The sequence below is a fragment of the Mauremys mutica genome, chromosome 2 (genome assembly GCF_020497125.1).
Source record: "Mauremys mutica isolate MM-2020 ecotype Southern chromosome 2, ASM2049712v1, whole genome shotgun sequence".
In the NCBI taxonomy this organism is placed as follows: Eukaryota; Metazoa; Chordata; order Testudines; family Geoemydidae; genus Mauremys; species Mauremys mutica.
This window is the reverse complement of record NC_059073.1, coordinates 232,205,406-232,226,120: the sequence shown is the minus strand read 5'-3', so window position 1 is coordinate 232,226,120 and position 20,715 is coordinate 232,205,406. Positions and strand designations below refer to the sequence as shown.

At 47.4% G+C, this 20,715-nt stretch overlaps 1 protein-coding gene across 4 annotated transcripts in view; it reads left to right on the top strand.

Moving 5' to 3' along the window:
- Positions 1-20,715, top strand: part of NFE2L3 (NFE2 like bZIP transcription factor 3) — a 29,272-nt gene extending 8,557 nt beyond the window's left edge. Inside the window, exons 2-5 of one of the 4 annotated variants that reach the window (XM_045006230.1) lie at positions 8,506-8,682; positions 11,136-11,219; positions 11,658-11,765; positions 18,646-20,715. In XM_045006230.1, coding sequence (XP_044862165.1) covers positions 8,506-8,682; positions 11,136-11,219; positions 11,658-11,765; positions 18,646-19,896 — 1,620 coding nt within the window. In that variant the 3' untranslated portion in view covers positions 19,897-20,715. The remainder of the gene's footprint in view (positions 1-8,505; positions 8,683-11,135; positions 11,220-11,657; positions 11,766-18,645) is intronic. The other 3 variants (XM_045006231.1, XR_006577054.1, XR_006577053.1) reach the window with 3 other exon arrangements.

Below are 20,715 nucleotides of genomic sequence, written 5' to 3'. Positions count from 1 at the left end.
TCATTACTTTTTGTCCTACCTTCAGTGGACATGGAGAACAAGTGATTGTCATCTTCTTTATAGCAGCCATTAACATATTTGAAGACTGTTTTCACCCCTCCCCCCCAGTCCTCCTTTCTCAAGACTAACATACCATTTTTTAACCTTTCCCCATAGGTCAGATTTTTCTGAACTTTTTATCATTTTCATTGCTCTCCTCTGGACTCTCCCCAGTTTGTCCACATCTTTCCTAAAGTGTGGCACCCAGAATTGGACACAGAACTTCACCTGTGCTGAATGGAGGAGGACAGTTACCTCCCCTGTCTTACATATGACACTCCTGTTAATACACCTCAGAATATTAGCTGTTTTACAACTGCATCACATTGTTGGCTCATATTCAATTTGTGATCCACTATAACCCCTAGATCCTTTTCAGCAGAACTACGGCCTAGCCAGCTATTCCCCATTTTGTAGCTGTGCATTTGATTCCCCCCTCCAGTGAAGTACTTTGCACTTGTCTTTATTGAATTTCATCTTGTTGAATTCAGACCAATTCTCCAGTTTGTCAAGGTTCTTTTGAATTCTAATCCTATCCTCTAAAGTGCTTGCAACCTTCTGTTAGCTTAGTGTCATCTGCAATTTTATAAGCGTGCTCTCCACACCGTGAATGAAAATATTGACTAATGCTGGACCCAAAACTGAGTGGTGGTGTGTTCTGATTGTGCATCTTACAGCATGCTGCAGTGTGCCTACGGTTTGAAAGAGCCAAGTGAAGCAAGAGGGCCAGAACAATAGAGTGTGGGTCAGACTTGGAGGGCTAAACCTTAAGAAGTGTCTTGATGTGTGCAATGCAATCTCAAACATGTGGGAGGGCACTCTGGGTGTAGGATGTGCATAAGAGGCATTTATGGGAGAGAGTCAGGGGCATGCTGAGGCGTGAATTGCAGGAAATGAAATGCAGACAGGAGCAAAGGTGAGGTCAAAGAAATCTGAATTTGATGTAGAAGCAGATCAGCAGTCAGGACCAGTGATTCAAAGAGAAGGTGACCCAGTCAGAGCAGTGGTCAGGGAAGATGACTTTTCTACAGCAAGTTAGATGGACTTGGGAGGATACACTGCTAATTGGGAAGGATCAAAAGAAAGAGACTTCAGTAGACGACATGAGAAATTACCAGGGTTTTAGCAGTAAGGATGGTAAGGAAAGGACAGATGTTTTTCTTATAGAGAAAGTACTGACAGGATGGGAGTAGTGGAAAAGGAGAGAAAGAGAGAGGAGTCAAATATAGCACCAAGGTTGTGTGATTTACCAACTGTGAGAACTGGGGCATTGTTGACCATGATAAAGAGGGGAGTGGTGAGATGGGTATTTTGGGGGAGGAGGACAGGTGAAAGAGAAAAGGAGTTCTTTGTTCACTATGGTCAGCCTGAGGGAGGGACTATATTTCTTCCTGGATGTCTAGAGACACTTGCAGATGTAGGACTGAACAGAGAGGATAGGGAGGATATGGGAGTTGTCAGCATAGAGACTTTAATTATCACCATGAGAATGGATGAGGTTGCTCAGAGGTATGGTGTTGTAGGAGAAGAAGAAGAGGAGGGAGCCTGGAGACTCTATTAGAGAGGAGAAGCTACCAAGGGGAATCCTGTCAAGAACAGAATTACAAAAGCCCAAGGAGGAGGGAATAACTGATAGTCAAAGGCAGCAGACAGTTTGAGCAGGATGAGGCTAGAGAAAAGGCCCTTGAACTTGGCAGAGAACTTAGTGAGAATGGCCTTAGACGAGTCAACAGGCTGGAAGTCAAAGTGCAGATTGATGAGAAAGATGGAGGAGAGGAAACAGGAAATGGGAGAAGACGACTTGCAGAAGGAGTGTGGAGGTGGAAAGAGGAGTGATGGGGCCGTAGATAGGAAAGTGGGGGGAGGGATAGCTCAGTGGTTTGAGCATTGGCCTGCTAAACCCAAGGTTGTGAGCCCAATCCTTGAGGGGGCCACCTAAGGATCTGAGGGAAAATCAGCACTTGGTCCTGCTACTGAAGGCAAGGGGCTGGATTCAATGACTCTTCAGGGTCCCTTCCAGTTCTATGAGATAGGTATATCTCCAAATATATATATAATGGTCTACACTAGAAATGCAGACACAGCTTATGCTAGCAAAAAAGTCCATGTAGAAGCCTGTTTAACTTAAACCAGTTTGGTGAGCAAAATAAGCTATAGCCATGAAAGCACTCTTATGCTGGTATAACTGCAACTACATGAGGGCTTTTGTTAGTATAGAAATGTTGTCAAAAATCAACACCGTAACTGACATTGCTATACTGGCAAAAGTTTCTATTGTAGATTTGGTCATAGGTAGTGGATGAAGAGAACTCAGGAGGGAATACAGTTTGAAGGGAATAAGGAAGAGAATAGTAAATAAACAAGCTGCTGTGTTGTACAGTTCACAAGGTTTATTATTTAGTATTTGTATTACTGTAGCACCTGGCTTCCTGGCCCATGACTCCTATTGGGCTAGGCACTGCACAAACACAGAACAAAATCCATTTTACAAATCACTTTGTCCTTTCTATTAATAGTTCTTCCTTCAGGCAGAAATTAACTCCTGGTCTAGAGGGCCAATGCAAGGCCAAACGCTTTGACTGAAAACCTAAAGGTCTATTAAATATTTTCTAGAAATGCTTTAAAAGGCTAATTTTTGAATGTTTTAAAGGGATGTCAGTGATTTTTCAAGTTATGAACCATGCAGTAATTGAATCTATAGTAAGTTAATAAAAATATCATAGCACTATGTATTTTGCTTCTAATTCTGTCCATCACTACTTGCATTCTAAGGGAGGAGTCGTATGTATAAATGTGTGTGGTATATTGCATACACACACTTAACAGTGTGTTTTCAAGTAAACATGATGGTTGACGTAGTAGACCCAGTGCTGTGTAAATACTTCCCTCTCCCCCCCCCTGCCCCGTGTCTGTTTGATCCAATAGACTTTCATGACTGTTCTGAAGCCAACAAGGGTATCTTCAGTAGTGTGCGCCTATTTGCAGCCCAGAGTACATTTTCAGGATTGAGATATTTGAAATAATAATAGATGTTAGGTGCATTTGAAGCCACGGCTATAATATTCAGTTAACCTAAATAACTAACTTGACTAATTTTAGCAATCTTAATAAAATGCCTAGACATGGCATTACATAAAATATGTAATCCAAGGCAGCCTGATTGTCATAATCCTGATATTTCCAGTTCTACTGTTTTATCTTTAAAAATTTAAAAAGTGTGATTATATTTCAAAGGATAATGTCCCTTTCAGAGGACTTTAAATGTCTGTGTCTGAGGGGAAAAAAGGATGTTTTGTTTCATTATGAATGTAGAGGACTGCCTTGATACATGTTCCTTTTTAGTCCAGATTAAGCAGATGTCAAACAATTTGTAGAATTGATTATATGTAGCTTTATTTAAAGTACACAGACAAATAGCAGCAGCAGTAATCAGATAGCAAGCAGCTGTATAAGAACTAGGTATTTTTATTACTTAATCAAACATAGTAAAATAGACACTGCTGGTTGTGTAACCAGTATCTGTAGCTCTTTTGCATAGGTCTGTCTTGTACTGTATGGTGTAAATTTGTGTAATATGCAATTTGACTTTGTTTAAAGTGTAGAGAACTTGGTGAAAAAAATCACAAAAATGTTCAACTAGTGATGCTTCTTGCCAATTTATCAGGACAAAATATGCATTTTAGCTTAAGAGCAAGCTGTAGCTTGAGAAATCTGTTAACATCTATTTTTGTCTTTGATAAAGTTATCTATAGTTTTACAAAGGAAAAGGGACAAAAAACCCATAGCAAAGCAACACACAGATTAACAACAACAATGGAGTGAGTATTTCCAGTCCAGGCTTAAAACTAAATATAATGGAAAGTGAATAACCAGCAATAAAAACAATGTCCACACATAATCGAGGGTCAAGTTTGGAGCGTTTGACTCACTGTGAAATGCATGCCCTGAAGCAATGATGGGTGGAAAGGCAGCGAATGCTGGTTTGTACTGTCTGCTCCTACTAGAGATGAGACCTCTTTCCCACCTGTGTCTTAATACTTTGCACTCTTTAAACCTTACTTATGAACTAAGTCCATATTGTTACTTCAATGTTAAAGATTGGTAAACTGAAGCTGAGAGATTAAGTGATTTGTCCTAGACTGCACACCAAGCAAATGCCACAACCAGGATTAAGAACCCAGGCCTCCTAGATGCAAGGCTGATGCCTAATCCACTAACTAGATTTACTCCTAAATTCTATTGTCTAGTGCAGGGGTAGGCAACCTATGGCACATGAGCTGATTTTCAGTGGCACTCACACTGCCTGGGTCCTGGCCACCGGTCCAGGGGGCTCTGTATTTTAATTTAATTTTAAATGAAGCTTCTTAAACATTTTTAAAACTTTATTTACTTTACATACAATTATAGTTTAGTTATATATTATAGATTTATAGAAAGAGACCTTCTAAAAACGTTCAAATGTATTACTGGCATGCGAAACCTTAAATCAGAGTGAATAAATGAAGACTCGGCACACCACTTCTGAAAGGTTGCTGACCTCTGGTCTAGTGTAATTAAAAGCAACAAGTGTCAGAGGTGAGAATAGAATTTGGGATTCCCTGGCTCTCAGCATTGTGCTTAATGCACTAATCCAGAGTTGTCAAACACGCAGCCTGTTCAACATGATGCGGCATTTTCAGAACCTACAGATCTTAAGTTTTTTGTTTGTTTGTTTTGTTTTTTAGAGTAAGTCTCTACATAAGAATGGCCACTCTGGGTCAGATCAATGGTCCATCTCAACCTGCAACCTGTGGGCCACTTACAGCCCAATCAGCACACAGCTGCAGCCCATGTGACATCCTCAGAGCCATACAGATAGTATATATATTGTGTGGATGCAGCCTACATAATACATAGAGAGCTGCATATGTGGCCCACAATGGTAAATAGGATCAGAACCACTGATCTTGCCAAGTATCCTATCTTCTGACAGTGGCCAATGTCAGGTGCTTCAGATGGAATGAACAGAACAGGTAATGATCAAATGATCCAACCCCTGTCTCCCATTCCCAGATTCTGGCAAACAGAGGCTAAGGACACTTCAGGTTTTAGCCATTGATGGCCCTATCCTCCATGAACTATAGTTCTTTTTTGAACCCTGTTATAGTCTTGGCCTTCACAACATCCTCTGGCAAAGAGTTCCACAGGTTGACTGTGAGTAGTGTAAAGAAATACTTCCTTTTGTTTGGTTTTAAACCTGCTGCCTATTAATTTCATTTGGTGACCCCTAGTTCTTGTGTTATGAGAAGGCGTAACTAACACTTCCTTATTTACTTTCTCCACAACAGTCATGATTTTATAGACCTTAATCATATCCCCCCTTAGTCGTCTCTTTTCCAAGCTGAAAAGTCCCAGTCTTATTAATCTCTCCTCATATGGAAGATGTTCCATACCCCAAATCATTTTTGTTGCCCTTTTCTGAACCTTTTCCAATTCCAATATATCTTTTTTGAGATGGGGCGACCACATCTGCATGCAGTATTCAAGATGTGGGTGTACCATGAATTTATAGAGAGGCAATATGCTATGGCTCTAGCCCTTATGGTTATATAGAAAATCTTCCAAATATGACTTCTGCAGAGTTGTCTTCCTGAGTCTGTGGACAATCTGAATCAGGGGCGGCTCCAGACCCCAGTACGCCAAGCGCGTGCTTGGGGTGGCATACCACGGGGGGCGCTCTGCCGGTCGCCGGGAGGGTGGCAGGCGGCTCCGGTGGACCTCCGGCAGGTGTGCCTGCGGAGGGTCCGCTGATCCCGCAGCTCCGGTGGAGCATCCGCAGGCACGCCTGCGGGAGGTCCACTGGAGCCGCGGGACTGGTGACCGGCAGAGCGCCCCCCGTGGCGTCCCTCCGTGCTTGGGGCGGCGAAATGGCTAGAGCCGCCCCTGATCTGAAACAATGGCTCTGAGAAGCGTGAACTTCCCCACCCCATTGATTTCATTGGATGTGAACGCTAAAGCCTATGCAGGTCCTGGCCTCCTGAAGCGCTAGGAAAGGATCTGAAAGCTATCTTTGAATTGGTGGTGGCAGTAAAGGCATGAAAACCACTGACTTTAGTAGGCTGTAGAAATATTTGACCACTGGTTTTGCCCTTATAAAGGAACTAACCATTCTGAAGCATCAGAAAAGCGTTTGTCTTCCTGATGATGGAACAGCTGTTAAAGGCTAGCCTAACTACACAATAGGCTTATAGCAGGCTATCAGCTGTTGCATATGCCATTGTAGCTAATGCAATTTCAAAAGCTTTGCATTATCTACACTGCAAACACGTGTCCATTACTGTTCACAAAGCTGCTGCGGCCCAATCCCCCCATCCCCCAGAGGTGGAATGAGGTTGCGCCCTTTACATTTCTGCTAGGAATCCTGAGGATGCTGCATATGTTGCCGCCCCATTCATAATTTTCTATTTATGCTTATCCTTTGGGACACCACATTGCGGCTGTTATCCTGCAAGCTAAAGATTCCTTCATGCCACTTCTCAGTCATCCAGAAAGGTTGCTTTTGAGGGGTAGATTTGCTCTTTTATGCTGGGCTGAACACATGTATTGCTTTCAGCATGCTGTACACCTACTAGCCAGGGGGAGTGGCTGCAGGGTTTTTATACCTATTTATCCATGACTTTATATCTCAGTTTTTGATTGAGATAGTAATGCATTATATTAATTTTGGTCAACTATAGGCCAGCTTTTTCTAGAATTAAAGACTTAGCTCTGATTGTACAAACACGTCTGTGTGTGAATAACTGTATGCACAGATGTAGCCCTACTGAACTCACGTAAGCATGTGCAGGAACATGACCTTCGTTATTGCAGACTAAAAATCTCACATCCTAAACTGCCTTTCACTGGTATTCTACTACGGGGGGCGGGGAGGGGGGGGCGGAAATTATATTTTAAAAATGTGCAGGTGTTTGGAAAAACAAATTGCTTCCTGATCTTTGTTCATAACAAGCACATTCTCTGATCAGTTCAACATATCTAACTATTTTCTCAGTTGCAGTTATATTGGAGTCTCCCTATTAGTACAGGGCTGCCCGGGGAGGGGGGAAGGGCAAGTGGGGCAATTTGCCCCAGCCCCCGCAGGGGCCCCCACAAGAATATAGTATTCTATAGTATTGCAACTTTTTTTTTATGGAAGGGGCCCCTGAAATTACTTTGCCCCGGGACCCCTGAATCCTCTGGGCAACCCTGTATTAGTATCTGGGAATTGTATATTATATATATTGTGTGTGTGTATATATATATATATATATATATATATAGGATAGAGACTTGCATCAGAGGAATTGATTAATGCACTTGATGGCTGTTTACCATTGGAAAAGACTATTTTTAAAATTAAGGGTTCCTTTATGACTTTTGGAAAAGTGGTATAATAAAATTAGGGTCCTAAGTTACTTTGTTTCCCAAGAACATTTAGTACATTTTAAAATACGTTGTCTATGTTTTTAGCTTTATTGACAATTCAAATAGTTTTGAGTCTGTGTTTTGTATCAAGTTGTACTTAAAAAAAACCAGGCACTTTTTGAAGTTCAGAAAAAGCTTTATATAGGAGAGAAACTGATACAAGCTGGAGAATGTATACAGTTCATGTCGGGGGATCAACAAAGCCTTAAACCTAAATTCATGGTGCTCCAACATACAATTTTGGAACAGAGATGGTAACACTTGGTATTCAATTGGAACCTACCTTTTCTGCTGTTGCTGAACATTCCATTCTAGAGAATGGAGTTAGCCATTGTAGATGTTGTCTTTTTAGTTCTCGTTTGAAAGTTCCAGTATGTATGCTTCTGCTACCCGTTCTTCTCAAACACCAGAAACAACATTATTCTGATTTCAGTGTCTTCTGGATATCATTCCACAATAACGCACTGAGATGGAATATAGTCACAATGTATCCACCATGCAATGAAGTTTTAAGTTATATACAGACAATTACAATAGTAACTATTCTGACCCCCCTCGTCCCTGACTGCCTACATGGAAACAATTACTCTAATAGCAATTGCAAACTCCTTCCTGCCATATCACCATGAGCACAATTTCATGTAAGTTGTGTGTCACTGCTTAGCATGTTTGTATATTAAAAACTTATGGTAGCGTCTGCTTTTATGTCCAACGCAATTGTGGGTCATCGTTTGCATCCCTATACAATTCAGCTACCCCCTGCTGGTGAGTGAAGCAGAAGAATGTCCAGGTATACCATAGGGAGGGTCAGTATCCCCATATAAAACTGGAGATGTAGAGCGTACATTAGTGTATTACACATGCAGGATTCTGTCCTACTTTAGTCCTAGTCTCAGCTTGTCATGACATTTATATATGATCAGATATATGTTTCACTGGAAATTATATAATATGGCTGAATTAAGCGGGGGTGTCTTTTTAAAGATTACTTTTGACATTAATATACTTTTTCTGACTCTTCAGGATGTAGACTTGAAAACTGGTCAGGAAGCTTTGGATTACTATTATCCGCATAAAGGAAGTGAACAATCAGAATCGCAAGAGGGGGAGGAGAAGATAAAGCAGGTGAATGAAGAAGAAAATGAACAAAAGGCTAAAACTGAGGGGGAAGAGAGAGAAAATACAGATTCTAGCACTGAGGTAAGTGTAATGATACAAAAAAACCACACAACCCCTGGATAAATAGTTTATCATTTGTTCTGTGAGTGCCAGCGGCGTATTATTACCTAGGCCAACAAGGCCTAGGCCTAGGGCGGTAAATTTTCAGGGGCAGCAAATTTGCTTGCAACCCTTCCCCAACTCTGCCCCTTCCCCAAATCCCCAGCCCACTTCCTCCCCCAGGCGCGCTGCGCTTCCCTCCTTCCACCTCCCTCCCAGGCTTGCTGCGCGAAAGCGCTGGGAGGGAGGGAGAAGCGAGTAGCGGTGCGATCGGAGGAGGTGGCGCAAAGGTGAGCTGGGGCTGGCGAGCATGGGGAGTGACTCTTGGGTGGGGGGGGGGGGGTAGGGTGACCAGACAGCAAGTATGAAAAATCAGGACAGGGTGTGGGGGGTAATAGGAGCCTATATAAGAAAAAGACCAAAAAATCGGGACTGTCCCTATAAAATCGGGACATCTGGTCACCCTAGGGGGCAGGGAACTGCTCCCCGCCCCAGCTCACCTCCACTCAGTGATGAGCTGCCAAAATCTTAACAACCGGTTCCCCATAAAAAGTTCTGATTTAAGTGGGGAGGGGGGAAGCGGGGGAGGGGCCAGGGAGAGATCCTCGTGGGGCCGGAGGCCCCTGCAGGGCCTGGGCCAATTGCCCCACTTGCCCCCTTCCCTCCCCTCTGGCCAGCCCTGAAGCTTGCAGCAGCCCCCTCACACACACACACCTTGCTGGGCCATTCAAAAAGTGGCAGCAGGACGACTCCAGAGCTCAGCTGAGCTGCCCAGCTGGTGCCGGCGGCTGGCCACGCTGCAGCTGGGGGGAAGCGGGGGAAGGGCCGCGGGAGCCTCAGCCTCCCCAGCTGGGAATCCTGGGAGCAACAGGATGGTCCGGCCCACAGACCAGAGTTCTTTGCCCACCCTCTGGCCCTTTAACAAACGGTTCTCCACGGAGGTCTAATTTTAGCAACCGGTTCTTGAGAACCTGTGGGAACCTGCTCCAGCTCACCACTGCCTCCACTCCACTGCTGCCATCCCCCGAGCGTGCCACAACTCCCCTTCTCCCTGCTCCCTTCCAGGCTTACCGCGGGGGAGCAGAGGTGAGCTGGGGGGGGAATGGCAATTTTTTGAGGGCCTAGGGGTGCCAAATTTGTTAATCCGCCACTGGTGAGTGCTATTAGGAAAATTAGTAAAGAGGCAATGTCTGGATGCTATTCTGTAAATATGACATTCCCAATCTCCTTCGCAAAAATTAGGCTCCCTTTACAAATATGGTTTCACCTTGAAACGTTCTAATCCTTCCAAAATCAGTCATCTTAAAATTAGTTTTTATTTTATTCTGTTCATTCTAGTTCTGAAGACAGCAGACCTTCCCTCTCCAAGCGTTCAAAGTTAGCCACATAAATATTTGAGACAAGGATGCTAAATTATGCTGATTTCACCTTTACTATGGTTTATCGCAGTATAGATGGTGCTTTATGCTCACAGGATTTAGTTTTATGTAGGATTGGTCCTAAAGGATTAAATTTTGGGCGACTTGGTTGCCAATACCCAAGCGTTGCTGTATATTGAAGGGGGGGAATTACACTAAGGTTGCCACATTTTACAGTTACGCTAAAGCATGGACTTAAAATCAAGTAGGCACTTTTGGCCTGTCTCTTTGCAATCTGCAATAAAGGGATTGCTCCTTCTTTTCCACATGAGAGCTGAGAATTTAATTTCCAGTCATTTCACCAGCAGCCCTGCCTGTTCCTACCCAGTCTGTTTTCAACCTTTACTGGACTTAGAGGCTTGAAACGTGTTTCTACTGTTTGTCAGGATAGCGGGTGCAGCTTCATTGAGGAGGAAAGCACAAGTGCTCCGTTTGTGGGGCAGTTGTGATGCTTTTAGTTGTAGGATCATTCTGTCCCTCCTAACAGCATAGCATTTCCTCTTCCAGATGAAGGGTCTATGCAGGGTCAACAGCTCCAGCGCATCTCACTATATTGCACTGTTCCAAAGCAGCAGCAAGTTAAGGAGAGCACCTGTGCTCTTTTGTACTTCTGGCAGCCCCAGCAGGGGCTTGAGGGACACCTTACATTTTAATGGGATTACAGTGTTCCACCTAAAACTTTAACCTAAAGATGCCACTGACTGGTAGAGTGGCATCTGCATGATGGTGAAGATGTGATAGAAAGCCGATTTGCTTAGGTTTTTGCATATTTCAGACCCTTGCTCAAAATTACAAACCATTGAATCTGCATTAGCTTTTTTGCACTCATTTGTGTCTGATGGTTAGAGCTGACTGGACTGAAACCAGAGTGGGAGGAGCAAGGGAGGAGAGGGAGCTCTCCCTCTGTTTTTAAGCGAAGAAGGGACTGTGCTCCCTTCCCCCGCAACCCTTACTTTACCCCTTGTTTGTCTCTAAGGAATTGTGCTTTTCAAAATGTGTTTGTTTCCTCCACTACAGAGCAACAGAAATTCCATAGATTCCTTTCCCTTCTTGGAGGACTGTTTGCTGCTCCAGTCATCACAAACAGAAAACGCACTAGAGGTAAATGTGAAATTTCACAGCTGTACTAGCAATGGATTATAACTGGTATAGTTGGATAATTGGGATAGTCCATTTAATGTAATTAAAGAGTAAGCAAAGAGTATGTCACCAAGTCAGTTCAGTAATTTATCTGAAAACTCTGTTGTAAAAAGGTAGTCTGGTCATTACCTTTTAGCATAGTCATGACTTACCAGCTTCCTGAATTTGTAAAATTACATAACTTATTATTTGAAAACTGTTTCAAAATTCCAGTTCTTCCCAGTGCCCCTCGATGATATTCAACAAGGCAGTTTATCTATGTAAAATAGACAAACTCATGCTTTTATTACCAAACGTTGACAGTATTTTCACAGTCTGTGTTTAGCAACCATGCGCCTTTTAATTGCTAGCAGTTTAAAAAAACAACAGATCTTGAAAAACTTCCATGTTTCTTTTAAGAGCAGAATTGAAAACACCAGCTCTACCTCCCAGTCTACAGCGGGGCTAGTACATGATAACTCCATAGAAGAAATATGGCAAGACTTTCTTCTGTCACCTGAGCTACAGGTAAGTGTAGTAGATAGCTCAGTGGTTTGAGCATTGGCCTACTAAAGCCAGGGTTGTGAGTTCAATCCTTGAGGGGGTCACTTAGGGATTTGGGGTAAAATCAGTACTTGGTCCTGCTATTGAAGGCAGGGGGCTGGACTTTATGACCTTGCAAGGTCCCTTCCAGTTCTGTGAGATAGGTACATCTCCATATATTAACTTTAGGTGTATATATATTGTTCTTCTAAAAATATACACACATCTGACTTGTGCAAGTGCATCTGAGATTATTTGCTTAATGAGCTGCAGTCTGATAAGCCCATTTGGAAGTGAAAATATGTAGGATTTAACTGTGTGGACACCTTTCCATACACTTCACAGTTGCTGAGGTGGAGAACATCATTGGCTCTGTCTAGATGATGAAGCCAAGTATGGGTCATCTGACTTTAAACAAATCCTTCCTACCATCCCCCTAAATAACCATTAGACAGAACTTCATAACCTAACATTTTTCTGTTCTGGTAGAGATGACGTGTTATATGCTCGTTGGTTTATTCATAATACTTTTCTGTTTCAAATCCTGCTTCTGGCTCCAGACTTGGTTCTGTAACTGGACCGGTCAGTAGGTCTAATTTTGCTCTGTTATGTGTTTGTAAATCCCACTGTTTGCAAAGGGGGTTGCAGTTGCATAACTGAAAGCAGAAACAGGCCCTCGCAATATGCAAAATACTGGGACAAGCATAGTTTCAGAATATAAACAGATAAATCTGAATATCAGATTACATAAATCTGCAAAATATTAAAACCTCATTATTTGATAAAGGGTCTCTCCCCACTTCCCAGCTCATTTTGAATGCTTTAGAAATCCTGTGTTACTAAAGTGTTATCTTTATGTACTGTGATATATTCACAATGAAGCACTGTACATAAACTAAGCTGTAAAGGAATCAGATATCAGAGGGGTAGCCGTGTTAGTCTATAAGGTGCCACAGGATTCTTTGCTGCTTTTAAAGGAATCAGAGTTTATCTAAATTCTCAAACCTTACTTTATATTTCAAAGTATGTTTTGTGTCTAACTTTCCATAAATGTTACTAACATTTGGTACGTAACAGAGATTAAAGGGGGGAAAAAGACGGTTACTCACCTGTAGTAACTGTTGTTCTTCGAGATGTGTTGCTCCAATCCATTCCAGTTAGGTGTGCGCGCCGCGCGTGCACAGCATCTCGGAACTTTTTTTCCCTAGCAACCCCGGCGGGCCGGCTGGGCGCCCCCTAGAGTGGCGCCGCTATGGCGCTAAATATATACCCCAGCCGGCCCGTCCGCTCCTCAGGTCCTTCTTGCCGGCATCACCGACAGTGGGGTAGGAGGGCGGGTCTGGAATGGATTGGAGCAAACACATCTCGAAGAACAACAGTTACTACAGGTGAGTAACCGTCTTTTCTTCTTCGAGTGATTGCTCCAATGCATTCCAGTTAGGTGATTCCCAAGCCTTACCTAGGCGGTGGGGTCGGAGTGAGACGTGGCGGAGTGTAATACCGCAGAGCCGAAGGCTGCGTCGTCTCGAGACTGCTGCACCAACGCGTAGTGGGAGGCGAAGGTGTGCACCGAAGACCAGGTGGCCGCTCGACAGATGTCCTGGATTGGGACGTTGGCCAGGAAGGCCAGAGATGAGGCGTGTGCCCTCATCGAGTGTGCAGTGACACGGCCTGGTGGTACAACGAGCCAGCTCGTAGCAGGTCCGGATACACGCAGTGACCCAGGAGGAAATCCGCTGGGGAGGCTATCGCATCTCCCTTCATGCGGTCAGCCACCGCGACGAACAGCTGGGGGGCGAACGCCGGAAAGGGACTTAGTCCGCTCAATGTAGAAGGCGAGCGCCCTACGGACGTCGAGCGTATGTAGCTGCTGCTCCCGAGGCGAGGCGATGCGGCTTCGGGAAGAACACCGGGAGGAAGATCTCCTGATTGAGATGGAATGCTGACACCACCTTCGGGAGAAAAGCCGGATGAGGGCGCAGCTGTACCTTGTCCCCATGGAAGATCGTGTATGGCGGAGCAACCGTTAGAGCGCGAAGCTCAGAAACTCGCCTCGCTGAAGTAATGGCAACAAGGAAGGGCCGTCTTCCACGAGAGGTAGAGCAGGGAGCACGTGGCCAGCGGCTCGAAACGGAGGACCCATTAGTTTGGCCAACACGAGGTTCAAGTCCCAGGTCGGGGCAGGGCGCCGCACTGGCGGGTACAAGCGGTCCAGGCCCTTGAGGAAACGGGAAACCATCTGGTTCGAGAAGATGGACCTACCTTCCACGGAGGGACGAAAGGCGGATACCGCTGCCAGATGAACCCTCAAGGAGGAGACCGCCAGACCTTGCTTCTTTAAGGTGCCAGAGGTAGTCCAGGATGGTAGGGACCGGTACCCAGGAATGGATTAAGACCTCGGTGATCACACCAGAGTGCAAACCTCTTCCACTTCGCCAGGTAAGTGGAGCGAGTGGAAGGTTTTCTGCTCTCGAGCAGGACCTGTTGAACCGCTGCAGAACAGCCCCTCTCCGCGTGGGTCAGCCACTCAGGTACCAAGCTGTAAGATGGAGGGATTGCAGGTTCGGATGGTGGAGTCTGCCGAAGTTCCTGGGTGATGAGGTCCGGCCACAACGGCAGGAGGATGGGCTCCCGAACGGAGAGCTCGAGCAGCAGGGTGTACCAGTGCTGCCTCGGCCAGGCTGGCGCCACTAGAATGATGTGGGCTCTGTCCCTCCGAAGCTTCAGGAGCACTCGGTGCACGAGCGGGAACGGAGGGAAGGCGTAGAGGAGGCGATCCGTCCAGTGATAAAGGAAGGCGTCCGTCAGGGAGCCTGGCGAGCGACCTTGGAATGAGCAAAACCGGTGGCACTTCCTGTTCTCTTTGGAGGCGAAGAGGTCTACTTGGGGAAACCCCCACCTCCGGAAGATAGTGTGGACGACATCTGGACGGAGAGACCACTCGTGGGAGAGGAACGACCTGCTGAGACGGTCGGCCAGCGTGTTCTGCACTCCCGGAAGAAAGGATGCTTCCAGGTGAATTGAGTGGGTCACGCAGAAGTCCCACAGGAGCATCGCTTCCTTGCAGAGGGGGGAGGAGCGGGTTCCGCCTTGCTTGTTCACGTAGAACATCGCGGTGGTGTTGTCCGTGAATACTGTCACACAACGACCTTGGAGGCGAGCGCAGAAGGTGCGACAGGCCAGGCGGATGGCGCGTAGCTCGCGAACGTTGATGTGCAGTGTGAGCTCCTGGACCGACCACAGGCCCTGCGTGTGGAGATTGCCCAGGTGGGCCCCCCAACCGAGCGCTGAGGCGTCCGTGGTCAAAGTAGCGGACGGCCGAGGAGGGTGAAATGGGACTCCCGCACACACGACGTCCGGGTCGAGCCACCAGTGGAGGGACTCGAGGGTCGTCCTGGTGACCGTGACCACCATGTCGATGGGGTCTCGATGGGGGCGGTACACCGACGCGAGCCAAGACTGGAACGGGCGGAGGTGGAGCTGCGCGTATGCTGTGACATACGTGCACGAAGCCATGTGGCCCAGGAGGCGGAGGCAGGAGCGGACCGTCGTGGTTGGGAAGGCGATGAGGTCCCGGATGATGGAGACCATCGTCTGGTGCCGAGCGCGAGGCAGGCAGGCTCTGGCCGTCGTGGAGTCGAGGACCGCTCCGATGAACTCCACCCGCTGCGTCGGAATCAACGTGGACTTCTCTGTGTTGACGAGAAGACCGAGCCGCTGAAAGAGAGACAGAATCTCTGCCACGTTGCCCATCACAAGTTGCCGGGATTGGCCTCGAACCAGCCAGTCGTCGAGATACGGATAAACGTGCATCTGACGTCGTCGGAGGGCTGCGGCGACCACCGCCATGCATTTGGTAAACACCCTCGGGGCGGTGGACAGTCCGAACGGTAACACCGTGAACTGGTAGTGGGTGTCGTTGAGTACAAACCGAAGGTAACGACGATGTGGAGGATAGATCGCGACATGGAAGTAGGCGTCCTTCATGTCGAGGGCGGCAAACCAGTCTCCCGGATCCAGAGAGGGAATGATGGTCCCCAGAGTGACCATGCGAAACTTGGGCTTGAGCAGGTACTTGTTGAGCTCGCGAAGGTCCAGAATAGGACGTAGCCCGCCTTTCGCCTTGGGGATGAGAAAATAACGGGAGTAGAATCCCCTGCCCCGTCTGTCCTGAGGCACTGCTTCTATGGCACCCACGCTCAACAGAGTCTGGACCTCCCGTAAGAGGACTTGCTCGTGAGAGGGGGTCCCTGAAGAGGGACAGGGAGGGTGGGTGGGAAGGCGGGGGCGAAGCAAATTGCAGGCGGTATCCCGACTGGACTGTGTGAAGCACCCAGTTGTCTGATGTTAAGCGGGACCACGCGAAAAGAAATGGGAAAGGCGGTTGCAAAACAGAGGGGAAGGATCCGGTAGGGAGAGTGATGGGCCGTCCTCAAGCGTCCCATCAAAAGGGCCTGTTTGGCCCCCTGAGGGGTCTTCGAAGCGGCCTGGCCCCTGGTTGCGGCGGTTGCCGGATGGACGACGGCGATTTTGGGCCGGACGTCGGCTGTTGTAAGGGCGATACCGGGACTGGAAGGCCGGTCTGGAGGGCTGCGGACGGAATGGCCTACGCTGCGTCGCTGGCGTATGCATGCCTAATGTCCGTATCGCGATACGACCGTCCTTTAAAGACTGGATCCTAGAATCCGTCTTCTCAGAGAACAGCCCTTTAGTGTCAAAGGGAAGGTCCTGCAACATATATTGGACCTCCGGCGGCAGGGTAGAAGACTGCAGCCAGGCGATCCGCCGCATCGTGACTCCTGAGGCCAAGGTCCTCGCCCCCGAGTCCGCAGCGTCGAGGGCGGCTGAGATGGAGGATCTAGATGACCTCCTTCCCTCCTCCAGCATGGCCGTGAACTCCTGTCGGGAGGCTGACGGCAGCAGGAGCTCGGTAAACTTCGCCAGGGACGTCAGGATGTCGAAGACGTACCTGGCGAGGCGTACCATCTGGTTGGCAATCCTCATTTGCAGGCCTCCTGCAGAATAGACCTTCCGGCCTAGCAGGTCCATACGTTTCGCGTCCTTCGATTTGGGCGCCGAAGCCGGTTGACCGTGCCGCTCCCTGTCATTAACCGACTGGACTACCAAGGAGTCCGGGGTCGGATGCATATACAGGTATTCATACCCCGTGGGAGGGACAGAGTACTTTCGCTCAACCCCACGGGCTGTAGGGGGCACGGACGCTGGCGTCTGCCAGATATTGGTGGCGTTCTTCTGCACCGTCCAGACAAACGGAAGTGCGACTCGCACCGGCGTGTCAGCCTCGACCACGTTCGTGATAGGGTCCTCGTCCTCGCGTACCTCCTCTATGGGCAAGGCCATTGCCGTCGCCACACGACGAAGGAGGTCCTGGTGAGCTCTCACGTCAATGGGTGGAGGCTCCTTAGTTGCTGCACCGGCCACCGCCTCATCAGGCGAGGACGAGGAGGACAACCCTTGGACGACCGTCTCCGAAGAGGGGCCTGCCACCTGTCCGTCGGAGGGTGCGGGCTGCACATGGCCTTGGGATTTCGGACGCTACAGCATCCGCCGCCGGAGGCGAAGGGGCCGGTCTGGATACCGTCGCCTCTGGGACTCTGCGCTCTGACGCGGGGGGCCTTGGTGGAAAGGGCACCCCCTGGGCCTCGTACTGGGCCCATGGAACCCAAAAGCCCCACGGTTGTGCCCCTTGAGGATGGTGTCGTGGGGTGGGCGGCAAGAGTCCGTATCCGTCCGCGCCAGAAGGCGACCGGACTCGGGTCGAGAAGGCCATGGCGGTGCCGAAGCGCTCGCAGAGTGAGGTGCCGAATGGGGCCGACCTTCCCCGGGAGGCAAAGAAGTGCGAGGTTGCTCCGGCCGGTACCGGGACGGCGACCGGGTAGTGACGTCCGCCGCGGTGCCGGGAGCTCGACCGGTGCCGGGAGCTCGACCGGTGCCGGGAGCTTGACCTTGTTTGAGAACGACGGTGCCACGAACGTCCCGCGCGAGTCGCGGTGGCCGGGAACGGTGCCGGGACGGCGATCTTTGATTGGCGCCGACGCGATGGCGACCTGGATGTCGTGCGGCGTCGGGAGTACGACCGGTACCTGGTACCGCGATGACGAGCGGGTACCGGGACTGCGACCGGCGTTGTGATGGCGATCGGTACCGCGATGGCGAGCGGTGCCGAGAACGCGAGCGTCTGGATGGGAGATCTGCCGCGGGACCGGGACCGGGACCCGGGACCGGGAGGGAGCGTCGTCCATGTGGCCTGTCCAGGGACGGTGGCCGGGTCATTCTCGCCGGCTTCCCCGCCGACACGACAGCCCGCACCGGCGGTGCCGGGGGCCGGAGGCCTGGTGCCTCTATGAGCTTGATGAGCTCTCGCGCAGAGGCGAATGTCTCCGGCGTTGACGGCAGCCGGGGCTCGACCTCGGACGGTACCGGGGAGCGTGGCGGCGCCGGACTCGACGGCCCTTGCGGCGCCGGAGTCAAGGGTCCTGTGCGCGGCTTGTGTACGGGCACCGCAGGAGCTGCCAGGCGCGCAGCTGCTTGCGCCGAGGCCTCAGCGCTAGCCTGCGCTATTGCCTTCGCCAGTCTCTGCTTTCCTGTAGGTGAAAGCGAGCGGTGCCGCGACTTCTTAGCTGCTTTCTGCGTCGGTGGCGCCGCGGAGGTGGAGCGGCCCGGTGCCGCCGCCCGGTGCCGCCGGTGCGCTTTGCACCGAGTCAGTTTAGTGCTACTGTGGATTCTAATAGGAGGGAGAATATTGAAAGAAAGAAAAAAGTGTGTATATGTATAGGTAAGGAATTTAGAAGTATTTAATTAGAAAAGTTGCTGATTCTGTGTATTTTTTTCCATTTCCTTTTAGGAGATTTCACTGGGAGATACTCAACCTGTAGCTAGTAGTAGTAGAAGCATGAATTCATCATCCTCTCACTATACTGTAAATTTGACCCACGCTATTAACCATGATGTTTTCCTCCATGAAGCTATGTTACTAAGATCAAACCACAGCACTAGGGTAAATCCAGAAATAAGGAGTGTACAGAGACAAGAGTCCTTTCTGCAGTTAAATTCTAGCATCACAAACCCCGAATTATTACTTAATGGGACTAATTTGGGGTTATTTCCATCTGTTGACATTAGGAACCTAACACACCAGGATCTTCTTTCAGACCATGATGAGAACCTATTTGATGAGATAAATCTAATGGCATTAGCATTGGAAGGAAGTTTTGATCCTATAGAAGTCTCTCAGCTTTTTCAAGAACCTGGCTCAGATTCTGGACTTTCTTTAAATTCAAGCCAGAGCACAACCTCTTCAAACAATTCTGATTCGTCATCTGTTTCAACCTGCAGTGAAGGTGCCGTTGGATACAGTAGTGATATAGAATATACTTCCCACAATGGCTTAGGAGCTGAAGGGGGTCATTATCCAGAGCATAGTAAACACTGCCATCTGGACTATCAAAGCAATTCAGACTATTGTGAGGAATCCACACTTCAACATATTCTTCATAACCATACTTACAATCAGCTGCCAAATAAATTAGCATCCACTTCTGCGCATCATTCTTCATCATCTGGGAAATCAAACAAAGTAAAGGGCAGATGCCTCAATAGCACAGATAATCTTATCCATGATGAACGCCATGTGAAAGCCCTGAGAATTCCATTTTCTGTACATGAAATTGTGAGCATGCCTATTGATGTGTTCAGCAACATGTTATCGAAGTTCTATCTGACAGATACTCAATTATCACTTATACGTGACATAAGGCGAAGAGGAAGAAACAAGATTGCTGCTCAGAACTGCCGCAAACGTAAACTAGATGTGATCCTGAACTTGGAAGATGATGTGTGTAAGCTTCAAGCCCAAAAAGAAAGCCTTAAGAAGCAGAAATCTCAGTGCAATAAATCAATTAGCTTTATGAAGCAAAAACTATATGACCTTTATTATGTAATTTTTAGTAGGTTAAGGGATGACCAGGGCAGACCTGTTAATCCAAGCCAGTATGCTCTTCACTGCAGTAGTAATGGCAGCATTTTGATAATACCTAAGAGACTGGTCACACCAGAACAGAAACAAGATAACCAAAAAGAACAGAAACAAAAATAAATAATATTAAGATCACATTATTTAGAACTCATTCTCCAGACAGTGTGGTCAATATAGTGGCATAAATGCTGGAGGCTAAGAATGCTTATGAACATGTTAAAGACCCAAACTGTAATATTTTGAGACTTGTGCACGTGGCCTGCATCTTTAATTATTGGGATGGTTTTTTATATATAAATATAGTAAATTGTCAACACAGAGAAGCTACAGCAATAAAAACCTGCTAGTTTGACTGAGCTGTTGAAATGTAATTAGAGTTATTGGAGGATGCCAGGCCACAAGCAGAAGTAGAATTTCTTCTTAGTGTGGAGTTATTGCCTTTAAATGAGTTTGCACACAGTATTTGCAAATAAATATTTCACTGATATAATTGTATAGAAAAAGGGTTGGAGGGAGCAGACAGGTATATAAGTTGTCACACGTGGAACTAGGAGACTTCTCCCTATTTTGTAGAGAAATTGAAGGATCAATGCAAAAAAAACAAAACAAAACAAAAAACAAAATTGAGATCAGATGGAGGGGAAAAAAATTATATATTTTCTTCCTAACTACAAAAAACTCTTGGAAGGTAGAGTGGCCTTAGATTTTGATTTAGTTTGTTAGCACTGGCATAGTTTTTTAAAAAGCAAAAAAGACTTTGCAAATCTAAGCTTTGGCTTAAATTCCAGGTGGTTTTATGTATTTTTCCCTTTTTAGGGGTGTAAATTATTCTTTTTGTACTTTAAAAAAAAAAAAAAACTGGAAGGGACCTGAGTCCAGCCCCCTACCTTTACTAGCCGGACTAAGTACTGATTTTGCCCCAGATCCCTAAGTGGCCCC